Below are 22439 nucleotides of genomic sequence, written 5' to 3'. Positions count from 1 at the left end.
TCTTGCCCCCAACAATCTGGGTCCTCATTTGACCCACCTCGGAAGGACAGAAGGCGAAGTCAACCTTGAGCCAGTCAGGATTGAACTCCTGGCAGTGAGCAGTGAGTTAGCCTGCAGTACTGCATTCTGACCACTATGCCACCCTGGCTCCTTCTTTCCTTTCCTTTCCTTTTCCTTCCTTCCTTCCTTCCTTCCTTCCTTCCTTCCTTCCTTCCTTCACAATAGCACTCAGACTTCACAGTGCTTTACAGCCCTCTAAGCAGTTTACAGAGTCAGCCTATTGCCCTCAACAATCTGGGTCCTCACTTGACCCACCTCAGAAGGACGGAAGGCTGAGTCAACCTTGAGCCTGGTGGGATTCGAACTGCCAAATTGCAGTCAGCCGGCAGTCAGCAGAAGTAGCCTGCAGTACTGCACTCTGACCACTGCGCCACCACGGCACATGAAGCATCAGAAAAACTATTTCTATATACACATCTTCCCCTGGTATCCATTCCGATGCCTCTCTTAGGGAATTTTTCCCCTTTCCAGCATCCTATGTTTTATGTTATGTTTTATGTTATTTGCCTCTGCTTTTTAAAATGGCAGTTTACAGGGTCTTATGTGAAGCATAGAATAGGGGTGTCCAACCTTGGACACTTTAAGACCTGTGGACTTTAACTCCCAGAATTCCCCCAGCCAGCCATGGGAGTTGAAGTCCCCAAGTCTTAACATGGCCAAAGTTAGACACCCCTGGCGTAGAACAATAATCATTTCTAACAGAACCACGTGCCTCGAAGCAATCACTAAATCAAGCATTTGCAAAAGGAAGCGGAGCCTTCTTCTCCGCCTCTCTCCTTCCCATTGCGGGCGAGGCTGGGAGAGGGATCCAGCTGGTCCTCGGCTTTTGACCTCGCTTCTTTCTTCCTCCCTAGTTGCAAAGTGCCGGCCGGCTGCTGGAAGAACAGCTTCCTGAGCTGATGACGGAACTTCTGGCCACCGCCCGCGACAAGATGCTGTGCCCCTCGGAGTCCATGCTGACCCGCTCCTTGCTCCTGGAGGTCATCGAGCTGCACGCCAACAGTTGGAACCCCCTGACCCCCACCATCACGCAGTATTACAACAAGACCATCCAGAAACTGACAGCTTGAAAGGCAGCAGGCGGGCACAAGCCCAGTTGCCGGGAAGCAAGACACGCACTTTAAAGAAACAACACACACAAAAAAAAACACCCATTCAGCATACTCTCAAAGGACGCTGGAGCGCTCCGCATTACAGGGACTGGAAGCAGGGACAGCGCGACTGTCCAGCGGTCCGATTCCTAAAGAGGACAACCCTGCAAGCATGTTTTAAAGAATACGTTCATTGGGGCGAAGCATGTCTCTTTTTTTCAGTCGCGTCTTCAGGTGCCAGGCCCTTCCCTCCCCGCTGTGGTTTTGTGGAAAGCTCCCTTTTGATGCGACCCGTGGCTCTCATCAGCTCAACGTCCTGCCAAGCTATTGTTGGGGCGGCTCAGGAGGAACATGGCCGGCTGAATAGTGACTTGGAGGGCGAGAACGGATGGTTTCCGAAGCGTTGTAGCAGCTTGCAGTTGGCCAACTGGTTGGGGAGGCAGGGCACAGCAGATGTCTTGGGAGGGGAGAGGAGAAAGCGGGGGGGACAAAGACAGACCTGTTCCACCCCAGATGCTGGTAACTGACGGCTTTTGTCAAGCCGAAAGAATGGCCTCTCTCCATTCCTCTCCTCGTGTCTTCAAAGGTTGGTCTCCTTAGTTGTCCTCAGTGGCTCCCTACCCCGAAACCTCATTCCAGATTAGACATTGAGAAGTTATATATTTTTTTTCTTTTTCTGCCCATTTTTTAATGGAGGGGGGGAGATATTTGCATTTGCACTGAGTATTATTTTCCTGGATAGGTTTTTTTTTCCATTCTATAAATATATGTACATATATATAACTCTGTATATATACATGCACATTATTCTTATATCAGTGCTTCCCGGGTAAAATAATCCACCGTTGGGTAAAAGTGATTTTTTTTTCCTTTTTGGGTAAAAAGTACCCAACCCCCCATTATACTAGAAGAGATGTCAAGGAGGCTGACATAGATGGAAAGGGTTTTGGTTTTTTTTAACCTACCTTGGGCTGAAAAGTGGCTTTTGGGAATGAAAAAAAATATATACAGTATTTGGGAAGGACTGCCTTAGATGAACAGCTTGCTGTGATGGGAGATGGCAGAAAACAATACAAGGATCTTGAAGGAAAGGGAGCCCAGGCCAAATGCCACTCAAAAAGTATTATTGCCATTAAAATGTCTTACCAACAGGTTTGCAATGAAGAACCTGATTCTGTACAAACTTCGGAGCAGTTCTCTTCCACAGAGGTTTCCAACCTTGGCAACTTTAAGCCTGGAGGACTTCAAATTCCCAGAATTGAAGCAAAGCTGGCTGGGGAATTAATTCTGGGAGTTGAATTCCTCCTGGCTTACAGTTGCCAAGGTTGGGGACCCCTGCTTTTCCACATGTTCCGATTGCTATGAGAAACCCCAGGGCTATACAGGTAGTGCTCAACTTTGCAGGCATTGGTGTAGTGACCAAAGTTGCAACAGCACTGAAAAAAAAGATACGTCCATTGTTCACACTTACAACCATTGCAGCATTCCCGTGGTTACATGATCAAAATTTGGACGCCAGGCAACTGGATCGGGTTTATGACAGATGCAGGGTCCCAGAGTGATGGGAGCTCATTTCGCGACCTTTTGACAAGCCAGGTTCGTTTCACCAACTGTTGTTCCTTCACTTAACAGCTGCGGTGTTTCGCTGAATAACCGTGGCAAGGAAGGTGGTCAAATGAGGCAAAACTGGCTTAACAGCTGTCTCGCTTAGCAACAGAAATGCTGGCCTTAATTTGTGGTGGTAAAGTTGAGGATTACCTGTATTAGCTTTTTGCAAGGTTTTCTGATCCAAGTCAAATAAATCTCGGGGAATTCCCCCGCACACACATTTCTGAATTATCTTGAACCAGCTCTCTACCCTTACATCTAGTCCAGAGGTGGGGAACCATGGAATTCTGGGAGTTGAAGTCCACAAATCATAAAAGGGCCATGATTCCCCACTCCTGATATAGTCGTTTGTTTTTTTAAAAAAAGGCAGTGTGTCCCCTCTGATGGCATTACACAACTTATCCTACGTTCCTTAAGTACGCTTTTTATTTTAGGTAAGTGTAATTTATTTATTTTTGGTAAAATGGGGGATCAGTCGCACCACAACACCAGTGTTATTTATTCATTTAGATCAGATGGCTGGGTGGGGATTCTGGGAACTGAAGTCTCCGCATCTTAAAATCCCCAAAGGAAAGAAACACTGATCTAAATGAAAAATGCCAGCTCCTCAGGAGCATTTAAAGGGTTTAAATTTAAAGCTGGCCACTTACTAAAATTCTGGACTGAACATTTAATGTGGAAAGGGAAAATATTGTTACCCTGCCATCTGTTTTCTAAAATATCTAAAATGTCAGTTTAAATATTAACATTGTGATACCAATATATCGGCTTTGCTGTGCTTAACACACTTGATGTTTCTCATATTAATTATAAATATATGGATTGGCTTGAATTGTGCAGAGAAGGCTAACATACAGGTAGTCCTTGACTTACAACCGTTTGTTTAGAGACTGTTACAACAGGAATTTTTTTTAGAAAATGACTTACAACCAGTCCTCATACTTATGACCATTGCAATATTCCCATAGCCATGTACTTACATCAGTTGCACTGTCCCGAGATCACGTGATTGCCATTTATGACCAGATGCCAATAAGCAAAGCTTGGGAAAGCCAAGATTCGCTTAACAACTGTGGCAAAAGCAGTCCTTGCTTACTGATGACATGATTCACTTTAACAACTGCGGTGATTCGCTTAACCGTGGCCAAAAAAAAAAAAAGGTCATAAAACTGGGCACGACTCACTGAACAGCCTCGCTTAGCAATGGAAATTCTGTTCCCGCTTGTGGTTGTAAGTCGAGGATCACCTGTAACTTAGGTGGAGACAAAAACTTGAGTGCCAATTATTCCTAGAGTTGACTTGCAGCAAATCCGCTGATGGTAAAGATTGAGGAGTAGAGCAAAACTGATAGTAATGAAGTTGTGGGGTGGTGGTGAATGAGGGGTTTTAATACAACCGTGGTTACAATTATGGTAGGGGCTACACTGTCGTAGCCTAACATTAATTCAGGGATCTGAGTAGGAATGAGGAATTAAGACTTGAAGTTCTTCAGTCATCCGATGAATAGAAGGTGAATTGTAAGTATGTGTTTGGTGGAATTTCTGGAGTAGGAAAAAAATTTTCTCGTTAAGATGTTTTTAAAAATCCAATAATTTTTACTGTGTTGTCTTAGCCTTGGAATTTAAGGTGAAATGTATCAGTGTTTCTTGCCCCCCCCCCCCACAAAAAAAAATGTCAGAACTTTAGTTTATAGTTTGCTTAACAAGTTGACCAGTTAAATGTTTGTTTTTTCCTCCATATGAAGTGAAAAGTTAATGTGAGAATATGCTATTGAGGGAAAGAGGCGAAGGGTTCAATAAGACAGACTTCCCATAAATCACTGCTTCTCAACCATGTCAACTTTAAGATCTGTGGACTTCAACTCCCAGAATTCCTCAGCCACCATAGTGTCAGCATTCCAGCAAACCTCCATTACAACCAATAACTCCAAGACAGGCATCTCTCACAGGTTCCTTTTATTTGGATAGTAACTGGCACATTTGTGGAATGCCAAATCTGAAAGTTCTGGGCTTCCTTGCGATAAGTAAAAACTACAAATCCATCCCCTGCACCCATCATCACATCACATAGCCCAATCACCATCCGTCCCAACTTGAGACTTCCCCTCACCCAGGTGCAGAAATAACATGACCTTGAATTAGAAAAAGAATATTATGTCTAACTACATATACTCCAAGAACTTCCCCCCCTCCCACTTGCCCAGGCTCAATTGTGGGAGCATCGGATCTCAATATGGCTCCCAAAGCTGACCCATAGCTGGCTAGGGAATTCTGGGAGTTGAAGTCCACAAGTCTTAAAGTGACAAGGTTAGTCACCCCTCATCTGGCGATAACCAGATCTGCTGTCCTTTCCTAACTCTAAAGTTTAGAGCTTAGAAAACTCTAAATTTGGAAAACGCATCTTTCTTTTTCTCTTCCTTTGACCCCTGGCTTCATTGCGGGATAGTCCCACTCATCTGCTGACTTTTGATCTGTCTCATAGCCACAAAGACCGGTGCTCCAATGCTTAAATTTATATTTATTTCACAACAAGAAGTAATTCAGATTATGCTTGTGGGCAGCCATTTGATTGCTCAAATAGGCCCCAGGATTTGCTCATTTTTTTTAGGTGTGTAGAATGATATATTGTACATACATCTAACATGACAATGTTTGGCAAATGATCCAGAAAAAAGGTAAGTATTTGCTTTCCAAAAAAAGGTGGCATCTAGAGGGTATTTGTGATAAATCATCTGGACTGGATTGCAGAGCTTGGTGTTACAGGAGAATAACTAAATATCATGTTATCAGGATTTAATATGTGTCATTTAAAGATGATTTTGGCTTCTGGTCTTGTTCTTTTACTATTCTGGCAGCAGAGTCGGATAGTGAGGAGGTTGGGGAGGAACATGGGCTAGTCCTGGAGGCTGAGGAAGGCTCAGACGAGGGCTCTGCATCAGAGGCAGAGATTGGGCTAGGGCAGGCTGGTAGTCATCAGCTGCCTTCGGGCTCAGACAGCAGTGAGGAGGAGGAGCAGCTGGAGCCAGTTCCCAGCCTGCGCATGTGCAGAGCTGCCAAAAGTAAAGAACCTAAGGGTCGATGTGGGAGTAAGGCCACAGGTGGATGGTGAATAGCCCCTCCCATAGGGATTAAAAGAGGAGCAAAAGCGGAGGGGCCTTTTGCAGGAAACAATTTGTTCGTGGCAGCAGTGTGAAGATCTGTCTGTGCATCTCAGAGATTCTGTGCTGAGTCCTTCCTTGTCAGCACTGCGTTTGGGAATATTTACTTGGCAGCTCTCCAGGCTAGATAAGGTCTGTGCTCCTAATTGCACCCTTGAAAGTCTGGTTGCCAAGCCTTTGGCTGAACGTGAATGCAAGAAATTCACCTTCATCTAATAAAAGGGGTTTTGCCAGGACAAAGAGTCTGCTTAGTGCTTTTTGGGGAAGCCTAGGTCAGAACATAGCCTTTGACCTACAACTGTTCATTTAACGACCATTGGAAGTTAACAGCCACACTGAAAAAAGTGACATGATCTTTTCCCCCCACACTTATGACCGTATCAGCGTCCCAATGATCCCCTGATCAAAATATGGGTGCTTGGCAACTGGTTCGTACTTACGACAATTGCAGGGTCCCTGGATCATATGATCACCTTTGGTGACCTTCTGACAAGCAAGCCAGGTTTACAACCTGCTATTACTTAATTGTGGCGAGAAAGGATGTACAAAGGGCCAGAACTCACTTAACTGCCTGGCTTAGAAATTTTGGGGTCACTTGTGATCGTAAGTCGAGGACTACCTGTACTGCAGTTAAACCATATAGGGCTGATACAGCAAAGTCCTCATCTTCTTGAGATGCACCCATCAAGTTTTGGGTGGGCTAACAAGACATGTCCGTGTCTACGTGATGATGTTGACAGATCTTGCCAATTAACCCTGGAGTGATTCTGATGGGTGGCCTTGACTTACAACCGGTCACTTAATGACCAAAGTTACAATGGACGGACACACACACTGTTTTCTAGTAAAAATGCACATAGGATAAGCTGGATTTGAGCCCTGGTAGCGCAGTGGTTAGAATGCAGTATTGCAGACTAATTCTGCCAACTGACAGGAGTTCAATCCTGACCAGCTCAAGGTTGACTCAGCCTTCTATCCTTCTGAGGTCAGTAAAATGGGGACCCAGATTGTTGGGGGCAATAGGCTGACTCTGTAAACTGCTTAGAAAGGGCTGTTAAGCACTGTGGAGCGGTATATCCGTCTTAAGTGCTAAGTGCTGTTCCTATTTGGAATTACGATTTAACGATCATAGTGACTCAGGTAAGGACCCTTGTAAAAATGATCGTAAAATTGAGTCTGGTCAAGTGGTGACTTGACTTACAACTGCAATAGCCTACAGCCAAAATTCTGGGCTCAACTGTGGTGGTAATTCGAGAACTACCTGTGTTTTACAAGTTCTCCTTTGACCCTCCATTTCACCTTCTATTTTTCTTAGCCTGGGGAAAAAATACCTTCTATAAAAACACAATTCTCTCTTTCCTTTTTGCAAAGAAGTCAAGATTCTCCCATTAAGTAGTCTTTTCTGATTTGATTAATGATGGGGGTTTTTTGGATTTTGGTTGATCTCCCTGGCTTTTTGCTGTTCGGTTTTGTGTGGCCAGCATTTAGTCAACATTGAAAAGCTAAGCAGAGTTGGTTACTACTAATTAGAAGATGACATGGTAGTAGAGGAGATACCCTGATAGGAGGGCATGGCAAAATGCTTCCCTTCTGTTACCAGGGAAACTAAATAGATGCATTTACATCAGTCACTAGTTCAATCTGAGGTAGATTTTTTTTGTTTCTTTTCCTCTTTTGTACTTGGCATTTTGAGTGCTCTTTGATTTCAAAAAGGGGGCAGGGTGTGAATTGCAGAAATTAATCAGTCAAGGAGGGAGATCCTGGGTGGTGTTTGTAGGAATCACCCCAGATCATTAGGAAGGCCTTTCCATGGGGGGCTGTTATTATTTCTCTCATCAGATCATGAAGAAAGCTCTCCCAGAAATGAATGAATGTAACTTAGAATATAAGCCATTTCCTTCATACTTTGGATTCAGAATTGGGGCCAACGTGAATTCTAATTTGGCAAGCAGAACATAGTTCTCTCTTTTTTTTCCCCCCAGCAGGATCCCATTTCAGGCGGCCCCACATCCCTACCTCTTGGTTTTCTTCCAAGAATTTTTGCAGTCTTCCAACAGTTTTAAGAAGCCAAATATTTCCCTTAACGGACTGGGTAGAATTGGTTCCTGAGTTATTAGAGGTTTTTTCACCTATGAGGAACGGATACCTTAAATTTTGCCCCAGAATTATGGAAAGGAGAGAATAGATCCTTTGAGGTATCCCATGGAATGGGTTAGAAGCCGTTGTCTCATTGGAAATGCCTTTCCTGATTCTCAACTGAAGCTAAAGGCTTGGGAAAGACAGAGACAAGGCCTAGACATAATTATGGGAATAAGTCCATAATTCCATGAAATTATGACTAAAGTGATGATATTCTGGGTGATGTCTTCCCATTACCAAATGGAGAAGTTCTCTTGGTCACTGCAAAGTGTGTTAGAGCCCTATTTATCAAACAGTAACAGAGTTGGAAGGGACCTTGGAGGTCATCTAGTCCAACCCCTGCTCTCACAGAAAGACCTATACTATTTCTGATAGACCTAGACTATCTAGAGAAGCTCTGGAAGGTATCTCAAGTACAGGTAGTCCCCGACTTAACAATAGTTTGTTTAGTGACCAAAGTTAACAATGGCACTGAAAAAAGTGACTTTATCATTGTTTTTGACGGCTGCTGCAACATCACATAATCAAAACTCAGATGCTTGGCAATTGACTCATATTTATGACGGTTGCAGTGTTCCCGGGGACAAGCGATCACCTTTTGTGACCTTCTGACCAGCAAAGTCAAGGGGGAAGCCAGATTCACTTAACAACCATGTTATTAACTTTAACAATTGCAGTGATTCACTTAACAACCGTGGTAAGAAAGGTTGTAAAATGGGGCAAAGCTCACTTAATGTTTCACTTAGCAACATAAATTGCGGGCTCAATTGCAGTCGTAAATGGAGGACTACCTGTACTTCAGAGGACCTGAATTGGTGGCCTAGGCTATTACAGACCATCTGCTCCTTGGCCCAGTTTATTTTGGGCCATATGGGGAAGCAGAATAAGAGAATAGCAAAATAACAGAGTTGGAAGGGACCTTGGAGGTCTTCTAGTCCAACCCCCTGCTCAAGCAGGAGACCTTATACCATTTCAGACAGATGGCTTATCCAATCTCTTAACTCCTTTATCCTCGCAGACATATTTGGATATTTTAGATGTCGTGGAGAAGAGCTTTTTCTTAAATGTTGGGCTCTCTTCCTCTGAATGTTAATCTGGAATGATGTCCCCTCTGTTCTCTGTTTCCACAGTGCTTCAGAAGCACTTGCGTGTTTTCTCGTGCGCTTCCAGAAAATGTTTGGTTCCACAAAAGAAGTTTACGTGGGCAGGTGAATGCGATACCTGCATGGCTGATCTCTTGCATTCTTGCCAAAAGTCTGGGATAGATTCGCACGGCTGTGAATTAGCCACTTTGGGTTCATGAAGCCGATCTAACGGGGGTTCAGGTCTCCACTTGAGCCTTTTAAGCTTCTTTAAAGTGGGGACAATTTTACGACATTTGACGATGTTGAGCGAAGTCTTATTTTTACTGAAGCCAGTAAAGCTCTGGTCCGTGGCGATTGGAGAAAAATCCATTTTTTTTCCTCCTCAAAAATGGCCTGGTTGATGGAAGAGTTTTCCCCAACCTCGAACAAGACGGCTTGGCTACGAAGGTTTATTTCTAGCCAGCCTTCTGACAACTGTCCTGACACACCTGCACTGCACTGCAGAACTACCAGCAAAATTGCAGCGGCACCAATTTACCGGTTTCATCGCTAGGTTTGTACAGTGGCGTGTCCTCTTCCCCAAGGTGTTTGGGGTGGCAGTTTTCATTCCTATTTAGGTCCCTGTGGATGTATTCTCGGGTTTGATATCAAAACTATTTAATGGAAATTCATGGCTATTCATCAATACTCTCACCAAACTCCATACATTTTAGAGCAAGGGTGTCCAAGCTTGGCAACTTTAAGACTGGTAGACTTCAATTGTCAGAATCGCGTAATTCTGGGAGTTGAAGTCCAACCAGTCTCAAAAGTCCACCAGTGTTTAAAAGTTGCCAAACTTGGACGCCCCTGCTCTCAAGTTTTCAGAATGAAAATAAGCTGTCAAAATCCTGTGTCAAAACTGTTTTGAAAGTGAGTTTCCTTAGAATGCACAGGTTTGTGCGAACGATGATCTTTTTTTTTTTAAAGAAAAATGTGAAAATGTATTTATTTTGTTTGAAAAATCAACCTTAATTTAATCATTTATCGTATTTTTTGTATTATTATTATTATTATTACTTCGCTTTAATAAAGAAAGATTGTAAAAGGGGAGAAAATGGACGTAGGAGGACCTAGAGGTTTAATAATGAGGGGAGGGCGCAGAGTTGGGCGTTTTGGCGTTAGACAGAATGCTAAGGAAAAAGAAAAAAGAAAGGACAATTTTTCATAGCAATTCTGTTTTGTTTATGGGACATCCTGAATCTCTGTATGCTGTAAAATACATCATCTGAGTAATAAAACTTTCAAACTCAACTGTTTGCCATCTTTGTTGCTGTGTCCTATCAGTTCTTGTTGTCTAAAAGGAATCCTTTATTTTATTTTTGGCTTAGAATGACATACAGAAGAAAGATTTAAAGCAGGGGTCTCCAACCTTGGCAACTTTAAGACTTGTGGACTTCAACTCCCAGAATTCCTCTGGGAGTTGAAGTCCACAAGTCTTAAAGTTGCCAAGGTTGGACACCCCTGATTTTAAAGGATGCCCCCTCCAAACCAAGGAAGGCATGTTGAGGTTCTTCTAAGGCCGTGATGGCGAACCTATGGCATGCGTGCTACAGGTGGCACACATAGCCATTTTTGCAGGCGGGCAAGCCCAGCCTAACCTACCTGCACAGCACAGGTGTGTGCCTCCCAGCTGATTCTGAGGCCATTTTCCCCCTCCTGGAGGCTCAAGGGAAGCCTCTGCAGCCTCGGGAGGCCGAAAAACGACCCTTCTGGAAATACCAGAAGTGCAAAAACGGGCCCGTTTTCAGCCTCCCAAGGCTGCAGAGGCTTCCCTCGAGACCCCGGGAGGGTGAAAACGGCCCCAAATGGGCCCAAAATCAGCTGAGAGGTGTGCGCAGCCGCCCTGCAGGTAAGGAGGTGGGGTGGGAGTGTTGCACGCACATGCACGGGGTGGGGTGGGGTACATTGCATTGTGGGTGCCGGCACGCACACGCTTTCAGCACACCACCTCAAAAAGGTTTGCCATCGCTGTTCTAAGCAGTTTCCTTTAGTGTTCCTATACAGGTAGTCCTTGCCCTACAATCATTTGTTTAGTGACCGTTTGAAGTTACAGTGGCATTGAAAAAAGTGACTTCGGACCAGTTTTCACACTTAAAACTCTTGCATCATCCCCATAGCCATGTGATCAAAATTTGGGCGCTTGGCAACTGGCCTGTATTTTGCCATGGTTGCAATGGTTCTGGGATGCTGGGATTGTCGTTTGCAACCTTCCTAGGGAGCTTCTGACAACCAATTCAATGGGGGAAGCCAGATTCGCTTAATGACCACCTGACTCACTTAACAACTGCCTTGCTTAGCCACAGAAATGTTGAGCTCTGTTGCGGTCCATAAGTCAAGGACTACCTCTATAGATATTCTCTTCAGATCTATTCGATTTGCTCCACTAAGCCCAGGTGAGGCACCATCAGTCAGATGGAATGGATCAGGATTGTAACCAATGCAAACTCCATCCTCACGATACCCTCACACTCACTTCTGCTATATTGTACTTGTCCGTTTAAGCAACTAATTATGCTAGCTGGTTTTTTTTCCCCTGGACTCAAAAGCTCAGCCAGTTGGATCTGATTGGCATTTAGATATGGATCACCAGGAAACCTGAAAAAACGGAGAAGTGGAAAAAACAGCTCAGAAAAAGGCAAAGTAAATCCCTGTTGCCAAGGAAAAACGAGTCACCCTGAAGTCATCAGACCATTGACCTTTCTTGATGTAAAAGGTTATATTGACCATATCTTTTCTGCAAGTAATTCGCACATCAGGTCAAATTTTGCTTCCTTAAAAAAAAAAAAAATGGGAAGAACAGCTTCCCACTGAATCTGGTTTCTACACAATTTCCTTATAGGTATTTCTCAGCTTACAAACTTTCGTTTAGCAACCATTCAAAGTTACAAGAGCACTGAAAAAAGTGACTTCCAACCGGTCTTCACGCATATAGATCTAGTCCTGTTGTGAGTCAGGACTGTTGTGAGTTGCATGTTATGAGTCATGTTGTGAGCATGTACATTTCTTCATTTGCAACTCATGCAATTCTTTTCTATCCCACTAGACTGATCGAAAGCTTGATCCAAAAGAGAATGGACTCTCCCATTTACACTTTTGCAATGCCTTTATGTAAGGCCTATTGCAAAATGTGTCTGGAACCTTCAGCTGGGAGAGAGAGAGAGAGAGAGGGAGGGAGGGAGGGAGGGAGATAAGATAGATGATAGATAGATAGATAGATAGATAGATAGATAGATAGATAGATAGATAGATAGATAGATAGATAGATAGATAGATAGATAGATAGATGATAAATAGAGGTAGATAGATGATAGATAGATAGATAGATAGATAGATAGATAGATAGATAGATAGATAGATAGATAGATAGATAGATAGATGATACCCTGTTTCTCCAACAATACGGCCTCCACCAATAGGAAGGCCCAGCACGATTTCTAGGCATGAGGTGAAATTAAACCCTACCCCCAAAATTTAGGCCTATTTAATCCATGCGTTTCCCCGCCATTTCTCACATCGTTCGTTAAAACTACACGAGGTAAAGAGAAATGGGGGGAACGGGGCGAGAAAACTTGCCTTTAGGAGCGCCCTGCACGTAGAATACCCCAATCTACTACCTATAGAACATCGGCCAATAGAAGCTCCGTGAAGGCAGAGACACCAGCCTCTTCTATCGGCCAGTAGAAGCGGCCTCAGGGCGAGTGCCCATACGCACTCCCCTCACCACAAAGCCGTTTCTATTGGCCGATGGAAGCTCCCTGAAGGCAGAGACACCAGCTGCTTCTATCGGCCAGTAGAAGCAGCCTCAGGGCGAGTGCCCCACGCACACTTCCTTCGCCACGAACCCGCTTCTACCAGCCGATAGAAGCAGCTAGTGACTCTGCCTTTGGGGAGCTTCCATTGGCCGATAGAAATGGCTTCGTAGCGAGGGGAGTGCGTGTGGGCGCTCGCCGCGAGGCTGCTTCTACCGGCCAATAGATTTCCTCCCCCATGCGCACCTCCACCTAGAGCGCCCCATGCGCACTCAACTCTCCACAAGGCCGCTTCTACCAGCTGATAGAAGCGGCTGGTGACTCTGCCTTCGGGGAGCTTCCATCAGCCGATAGAAGTGGCCTTGTGGAGAGGTGACTGCGCATGGGGCACTCTAGGTTGGGGTGGGTGTGGGGGAGGAAATCAAGTCACCCCCGAAAAGATGTCCTAGCCATTTTTTCGGGGCTCAAAAATTTATTTTATGAGAAACATGGTAGATAGATAGATGATAGATAGATAGATAGATAGATGATAGATAGATAGATAGATAGATAGATAGATAGATAGATAGATAGATAGATAGATAGATAGATAGATAGATAGAGGTAGATAAGATAGATGATGATAGATAGATAGATAGATAGATAGATAGATAGATAGATAGATAGATAGATAGACAGATAGATAGATATAGATAAGATAGATGATAGATAGATAGATAGATAGATAGATAGATAGATAGATAGATAGATAGATAGATAGATAGATAGAGGTAAGATAGTGGATAATGAGAGAGAGGAAGAGAGAGGGGTCATGACAAAAAGATGATAGATAATGATGAAATAGCTAAATGATAGATAATGATATAGATAGATGATAGGTACTGTAGATGATGATATAGATAGATGATTGATAGATGATAGATAATGATGATAGAGATAGATGATAGATACTGTAAATAGATGGTAAAGATAGATGATTGATGTATGTGTGTGTGAGAGAGAGATGAACAGATGAGATAGGTATAGGTAGGTAGGTAGGTAGGTAGGTAGAAATAGATGATAGATAGATAGATAGATAGATAGATAGATAGATAGATAGATAGATAGATAGATAGATAGATAGATAGAGGGAGAGAGGGAAGGAGAGAGGAAAAGAGAGAAATAATAGAGAGCCATAGATGACAGATGATAGATAGATATAAGTTAAATAGAAAGACAGACAGACAGACAGACAAATAGACCAGATAATGGGTAGGATAGATAGATGATACATAGATAGATGGTAGATAGATAGACAGGCATATAGATAAATAGCTAGATAGCTAGATGATAAATAATGGATGGATAGATGATAGATGATAGATGGTAGGTAGGTAGGTAGGTAGGTAGGTAGGTAGATAGATGGATGGATGGATGGATGGATGGATAGATAGATAGATAGATAGATAGATAGATAGATAGATAGATAGATAGATAGAGATAGACAGACAGACCCCCTCCATGTTCAAATGCTGAATAGAAGGACAGCAGAGCAGTGTTTCTTTCCCTCTGGTGCCGGAAACCAGATTCCTCTCACAGACTTACGCTAGCTTAGGCTTTCTTAGGGGATGCAGAGCAGATTGGAGGCTCACAGGTTCTGCCTCTCCCATCCACTTATCAGTTTCAAGTGTGGGTCTACTTGGGATCATGGTCTCAGCTCTCACGTTTGTAAACGTTTCCAGCTTTTGTTTATTCCAGCTTGGCAGCAAGGCACGTGTGGAACCCTCTAAAAAGACAATGGAGGGATTGTGATTTCGAATGCCACTTTCTGCTTTTCGCTTGAATCAGGGCAAGAACCTATGTTTTCCTTGCCAACGCTGAGCTGTGTGGCCGAGGGCCTGTTGTCCTTCTTCTGTAGCTGCTTCCTCCTTCGGTGGCCTGAGTCAAACTTGCAGAACGAGCACAGAAAGACACAGTAAGACAATTTTCCAATTAAAACTAAGTGGCAGTAGCAGAATAACAGAGTAACAGAGTGGGAAGGGACCTTGGAGGTCTTCTAGTCCAACCCCCTGCTCAAGCGGGAGACCCTATATATAGCATTTCAAACAAGTTGACCATCCAGTGTCTTCTTAAAAACCTCCAGTGATGGAGCACCCACAATTTCTGGAGAGAAACTGTTCCACTGATTAATTGTTGTCACTGAAAGGAAATTTCTCCATAGTTCTAGGTTGCTTCTCTCCTTGATGAGTTTCCACCCGTTGCTTCTTGTCCTGCCTTCAGGTGCTTTGGAGAATAGCTTGACTCCCTCCTCTTTGGGGCAGCCCCTGAGATATTGGAAGACTGCTGTCATGTCTCCCCTAGTCCTTCTTTTCATTAGACTAGATATACTCAGTTTCTGCAACCGTTCTTCGTATGTTTTAGCCTGCAGTTCCCTAATCATCTTTGTTGCTCTTCTCCACACTCTTTCTAGAGTCTCAACCAAGAGGCTGCAGAGGCGAACTGATCCACTGGAGAACAGCAAAAATGGAACTGATCTGCCTGAGCAAGAGACTAGCACAAGCTGATGGCCAGGATGCGGGACACAGCGAGAGGCCCTGAGACAGAAGACCAATAATTAAGTGTGGGTAGACTCCAAATAGTTTGTGAGAAAATGGACAGGGTGGTCAGGACTCATGCAGTCCTTTCAGAGGTGCTTCATCACTGGAGGTTTTCAAGAACTTGTCTAGCAGATAACAGATAATCAGAGTTGGAAGGGACCTTATAGGTCATCTAGTCCAACCCCCCCGCACAAGCAGGAGACCCTACACTATTTCTGACAGATGGGAGTCCCATCTCTTCTTGAAAGTCTCAACTGATGGCACTCCCACAACTTCCGAGGGCAACTTCTCTTCCATGGGTTGATTGTTCTCACCAGGGATTCAAATTTTTTAACAACTGGTTCTGTGGGTGAGGCTTAGTCGTCATGTGACTGTGTGGACATGGCTTAGTGGTCATGTTATTGGCAGGATGTGGTCAACTCAACATCACTCACATCGAGGCACGCATCTTCTCGCCTGGCCTCTCAGGACTGTGGGAATGCTGCAACAGTCGTAAGTGTGAAAAACGGTCATAAGTCATTTTTTTTCAGTGCCATTGTAACTTTGAATGGTCACTCCACACAAGCAAAGTACCAGCAAAGGAGAGGGAAAAAACTCCAGAAAAGTTCCTGAGACAGGAAGTCTAGTCCTGCCAAGAATGTAATAAGGGTTAACGGAGAGACAGTTTCTGTAAGCAACACCAGAATGTTTCCTTCCTGCCTTCCTTACAGGATTAGGCCAGTAATTTCTTCTAACAACCGGTTCTCCCGACTGCTTAGAATGTTAACAACCAGTTCTAGCAAATAGGTATGAACTGGTAGAATCCCACCCCTGGTTCTCACTGTTAGAAAGTTTCTCCTTATTTCCAGGTTAAATCTCTCCTTGTTCAGCTTCCATCCATTATTCCTTGTCTGGTCTTCGGGTGCCTTGGAAAATAGATTAACCCCCTCCCTCCTCTCTGTGGCAGCCCTCAAATATTGGGAGCACTGCTATCCTGCCTCCCCTGGTCCTTCTCTTCACTAGATTAGCCAGGCCCAGTTCCTGTAACCATTTTTCATATGTTTTAGTCTCCAGTCCCCTCATCATCCTGGTTGCTCTTCTCTGTACTTTTTCTAGAGTCTCAACATCTTTTTTTATAATGGGGTCTGAAATGGTTTAGGATCACCTGCTTGAGCAGGAGGATGGACTAGAAGACCTCCAAAGCAGAGGTGGTATTCAGCAGGTTCTGACCGGTTCTGGAGAACCGGTAGAGGAGATTTTGAGTAGTTCGGAGAACTGGCAAATGCCACCTCTGACTGGCCCCGCCCCCATCTCTTCTCCGCCTCCCATTGAGTCCCAGCTGATCAGCTGGGTCTTCTTTGGTTGCCGTGCACAGGAGAACGGAGCTGGAAAGCAGGTTAGTGGGGTGGGGAGGGAATGGAGATTTTACAGTATCCTTCCCCTGCCATGCCTACTAAGCCACGCCCACCAAGCCACGCCCACCAAGCCACACCCACAGAACCAGTAATTTTAAAAAATTTGAATCCCACCACTGCTCCCAGGTCCTTTCCACCTCTATTCTGATTCTGAGGTAATGCTACAAATGAAGATAAGTGGAATAGGTAAGAAGATAAATAGCTTTCTATACTTGTTAACTCAGGGGTCCCCAACCATTTCTATACCCCGCACCCCTAGAACGCTTCTGATATATTCTTGCACCCTTAAAAAAGTAAATAATTATATGCATATAATTATACATATACACTATAATTTTGAAACTTCTAAACCCAAGTTTATTTATTTATTTATTTATTTTATTTATTTGATTTGCCAATTGTTTACAAGATAATAAGTATAAGTGTATACATAGTTGTGAATACATGAAATGGGTACATATAAGAAAAATAAAAGAAGAATAAGAGAAACAGCAGCCCCTGGAATATTGTCTGGCACCCCCAAGGGGGGCGAGCAGCCCCAGTTGGGAACCCCTGTATTACCTGAACGCAGCTGTTTCCCACCGTATCGGTCCAACAAGTCCCTATCAATTATCTTCATTTATTCGTTTTCAACTTTGCATCCTATCTCCCTATACATGCGCTACGAACGTGCTCCAAGGTTTGCAGCCTTTCAACCTTTCACCCTGGTCTAGACACAGCAGAAGAGCCCCTGCCTCTCTTTAATGGGCCAACGGAGCCTCCTGTGGTCATTCTGGCTGGGCACAGGAGCCAGCCAGATTTCCAGGAACAGATGGTGGGATTTTTCTGACGGCACCGAGACCACAACCTGGCAGCTCCTTCCAAACTGCCCCAGTTAAATTATTAAAGAGGCAATTTCCTTTCAAGTTTCCAGTAAAATCTATCTTTGCATTGTAACCCTGCACACTGCTGTCACAGCCAGAGTGCACAGCAAAAGAGAGCCTTCTTCTGGAGAAGGTTTACTAGCGTTTTATGGGATTACTGAAGATCATTCATTTCTAACCTCAGACAGAGCGAAGCCACCTCTGTTCAGCCAGAAGAGCGCTTGTTTATCAAGGACCAGTGGGGATGGATCTCAAGTTTTATCTAGAGTCCTTTTTTTTTTTTTAAATGACACCAAATATGGATCGTAGTCTGCTCAGTGGCTTTTGACCAGTGGAAATATTCTTTCCTTATTATTCTTCAATATCTTCATACATGACTTAGATGAGGGACTAAAAGGGGAACTCATCAAATTTGCAGATGACACTAAGCTGGCAGGAATAGCTAACATCCCAGAAGATAAGCTCAGGATCCAAAAAGATCTTGACAGACTTGAACAATGGGCCCTATCCAACAAAATAGCAGTAGCACTTAGACTTATATACACCACTTTATAGTGCTTTACAGCCCTCTCTAAGCGGTTTACAGGGTCAGCATATCGCCCCCAACAATCTGGGCCCTCATTTTACCCACCTTGGAAGGACGGAAGGCTGAGTCAACCTTGAGCCTGGTGGGATTCAAACTACCAAATTGCAGGCAGCCGGCAGTCAGCAGAAGTAGCTTGCAGTATTGCATTCTAACCACTGCGCCACCGAGGCTCTAAAATGAAATTTAATGTGGAGACAAGCAATGTTTTTTTACCTGGGCAGGAAAAAACAAAGATACAAGTACAGATCAGGTGAAATCTGGCTCAAGAACAGTAACTGTGAGAAAGACTTTGGAGTCCTTGTGTACGATCACTTATACATCAGCCAGCAGTGTGCAGCCACTGCCAAAAAGGCTAATACAATCCTTGGTTTTATATACAGAGGCATAGAATCAAAATCACATAATGTACTATGGTAGTACCACTTTATAAAGCCTTAGTAAGGCCACACCAGAAATATTGCATCCCTCACTACATTTCAAAAAAGATGTTGAGACTTTGGAAAAAGTGCAAAGAAGAGCAATTAAAATAATTAAAGGCCTGGAGACAGAAACACATGAGGAGAAGAGAAGAGAAGAGAAGAGAAGAGAAGAGAAGAGAAGAGAAGAGAAGAGAGAAGAGAAGAGAAGAGAAGAGAGAGAGAAGAGAGAAGAGAGAAGAGAAGAGAAGAGAAGAGAAGAGAAGAGAAGAGAAGAGAAGAGAAGAGAAGAGAAGAGAAGAGAAGAGAAGAGAACTCTTTATAGGCCAAGTGTGATTGGACACACAAGGAATTTGTCTTGGTGCAAATGCTCTCAGTGTACATAAAAGAAAAGATACATTCGTCAAGAGTCAAGAATCATGAGGTACAACACTTAATAATACTCATAGGGTACAATAAGCAATCAAATCATACTAGGAAACAGTCAATATAGATCGTAAGGATACAAGCAACAAGGTTACAGTCCTACAGTCACAAGTGGGAAGGGATGGGTGATAAGGAGTAATGAGAAGATTAATAGTAATAGTAATGCAGACTTTGTAATAGTTGGACAGTGTTGAGGGAATTATTTGTTTAGCAGAGTGATGGCGTTTGGGGAAAAACCTGTCCTTGTGTCTAGTTATTATGGTGTGCAGGGCTCTATAGCGTTGTATTGAGGGTAGGAGTTGAAACAGTTTAGGTCCGGGATGTGAGGGGTCTGTAAATATGAAGAATGGTTGCAGGAATTGTATATGGCTACTGTAGAGAAAAGAAAGACTTGGGGTGATGTGATAGCAGTATTCCAGTATTTGACGAGTTGCAATAAAGAAAAGGGGGTCAACTTATTCTCCAAAGCACCTGAGGGCAGGACAAGGAACAACGGATGGAAACTAATGAAGGAGAGAACCAATCTTGAAATGAGGAGATATTTCCTGACAGGGAAGACACTTAACCAGTGGAACAGCTTCCCTTCAGAAGTTGTGGGTGCTTCCATCATTGGAGGTTTTAAGAAGAGACTGGATAGCCACTTGTCTAAAATGGTATGGGGTCTCCTGCTTGAGCAGGGGGCTGGACTAGAAGACCTCCAAGGTCCCTTCCAGCTCTATCCTAATTCTGATTTTGCTAAGCATTTACAAACAACTCATACTATTTGCACTCTTCCTTCCAGACGGCATAAAGATGCAATTTCCTGACAATGGGAACAATTGATCAGTGGAACGACTTCCCTCCAGAAATTGTGGGTGCCCCATCATCGGACGTTTTCCACCAAAGACTGAACAGCCATTTGTCCAGAATGGTAGAGGGTTTCCTACTTCAGCAGGGGTTGGATTAGAAGACTTCCAAGGTCCCTTCCAAGTTCCAACTCTTTTATTCTATATTTTGTAAATCCAATAGTACTTAAAACATTTATCAGTAAATATCAATTCTCACCTTAGCCATGAAATCTGGCTGGGTGACCTACCTTGGGCCAGTCTCACTCTCTCTCTCTCTCAGTCCATCCCACCTCACAAGGTTGTTGTTGGGAAAATAGGAGGCGAAAGATGCGTTAGATATGTTCCCTGCCTTGAGTGATTTGTAAAAATAATAAAGGTGGAATACAAATAAATCAACAAATTTTAAAAAGTTGGACGACAGCCAAGCCAAACAATAGCCTTTTCACACTTTAATCCAATTGGACGATGCTTTTCAAGATCAGTTCAGGTAAAGCTAGTTTAAATCACAGCATCCCTAAAGGAATTTTCTGCAGTCTTTACAGGCAAAAATAACTTTTTAAAATGATAGAATTCCCCAAGTCGAAAATGCATATGGAATTTTAGTCTATCCAGGCACGTTTCTTATTTTCAGTGCTGTAGCTTCTACGAACATCTTCTTTAAGCGATGAGCTGTTCGTGGGGGGGGGGACCTTTTTGTTTTTCTCCCCCCCTTTTTTTTTTCCCCCCTTTTTTTTCCCCTTCTTCCCCGGTTCACCGAGCTGCTCTCTCAGGTGATGGGCCTACAGCTTAGGCGCCTGAACTTTAATGAATAACCACAATCTGGGGTGAATTAATAACTAGGTTAAATGGTCTGTGCGAATGCAGCCAATAGATCTTTCTAACAGATTAACAGAGTTGGAAGAGATCTTGTAGGTCATCTAGTCCAGCCCCCCCTCCCCAAGCAGGAAACCCTACACCATTTTTAACAAATGGCAGTCCAGTCTCTTCTTGAACGCTTCCAGGGATGACGCTGTCACAACTTCTGAAGGCAACTTCTGTTTCCATGGGTTGATTGTTCTCAGTTAGAAAATTCCTCCTTATTTCTAGGTTGAATCTCTCATTAATCAATTTTCATCCATTATTTCTTGCCTGACCTTCAGGTGCCTTGGAAAATAGCTTGACCCCTTCCTCCTCTCTGTGGCAGCCCCTCAGATATTGTAACATTCCTATCCTGTCTCCCCTGGTCCTTCTCTTCCCTAGACTAGCCATGCCCAGTTCCTGCAACCGTTCATTGTATGTTTTTAGTATGAGCCACCTCACAACTTTTAAGACACCTGAACTTCACGCTGGCTGGGGAATTCTGGGATTTGAAATCCACCCCTCTAGGTGGCTGAGGTTCAGAAACGCTGCTATATAAGTAATCCTTGACTCATGATCACAATTGGGAGTAGGGTTTCCATTGCTAATTAACAACTGTGGCAAGAAATGTTGTAAAATGGAGCAAAACGCACTGAAGAACCGTCTTGCTTAGCGACAGAAATTTTAGGAGTCAGTTGGGGATTGTACGTCAAGGACAACCTGAATTACAGAGTGGCTTTTGCATCTGATATAATAATCATCTTAAAGAATATCTTAAAGAATAATAACACGAAAGCCACCTACCTTGTGATTGAACAGGCAGGTAAGCAGTTCCACAATAATAATAATAAAAAAAACAATAATAACAACCATGAACAAATAAACAGCAGTTCTTCAGTTGCCAATTGTCTAGATTTGGCAGCATTTATCAGCTTATAAACTCATTAAATTGTCTGGATTTGGCAGCCTTAAATCCAGATCCTCCAAACGACTGATCCCAGTTTGCATTCTGCAAGGATTAAACCCTTTAAAGGTCTCTTTGTAAGAGCTGCAGGAGATGAGACAATGGCAGAGATGGACATGGAGCAAATCACCCAGGTGGACAGGTGTGTCTGGATTTTCGTTTGTTTGTTTGCAGGAAATTCCATCCCCTCCCCCACACACACACCCTTTTTTTTTGTTCCTTTAGCCGCTGTTACGTTCTCCTCTGTTTTTACCTCCAGCTGATGTGAGATTGAAACTTGCCCATGCCATGTGCTGGCAAAGGCCTTGGGAACTGCGAAAAGGGCTGGGGAATTGTTGAGTCCCTTCTCACGACCCACAAGCTTCTGTTGTGCTTCTCCCCCCCATTGCTTGGAAGGCCAGGAGTGCCAAAACTGGACGCCCTGAATCCTGAGGTCACGTGTTGGACACTGGTTGTCCTGAAGTCAAGAGTGAAACCAGGTCACGCTTTGGGTATGTGCAACAATGGGCCTCTTTCATGCCTTCTTGGTTCTTGGAACAAAAGGCCACTGCGTTGGCACTCCGAAGCTCTGCCAAGGGAGGGTGGGAGGATTGTTCAGACACAACTAGAAGCAGTTTTTCTT

The 22439-nt window shown here is 43.7% G+C and overlaps 1 protein-coding gene across 2 annotated transcripts in view; it reads left to right on the top strand.

The window, feature by feature from the left end:
- CTIF (cap binding complex dependent translation initiation factor) overlaps positions 1-10430 on the top strand; it is a 175690-nt gene extending 165260 nt beyond the window's left edge. For both annotated transcript variants that reach the window (XM_087958673.1, XM_087958674.1), the window contains exon 12: positions 915-10430. In XM_087958673.1, coding sequence (XP_087814799.1) covers positions 915-1130 — 216 coding nt within the window. In that variant the 3' untranslated portion in view covers positions 1131-10430. The remainder of the gene's footprint in view (positions 1-914) is intronic.
- Positions 10431-22439: the final 12009 nt, after the last annotated feature.

Source organism: Notechis scutatus, chromosome 2, assembly GCF_049901735.1.
Source record: "Notechis scutatus isolate UNSWTSFEM ecotype Mainland chromosome 2, rNotScu1.2, whole genome shotgun sequence".
NCBI lineage: Eukaryota > Metazoa > Chordata > Lepidosauria > Squamata > Elapidae > Notechis > Notechis scutatus.
Note: the sequence above shows the minus strand (reverse complement) of the source record. Positions and strands in the feature narration are given on the sequence as shown.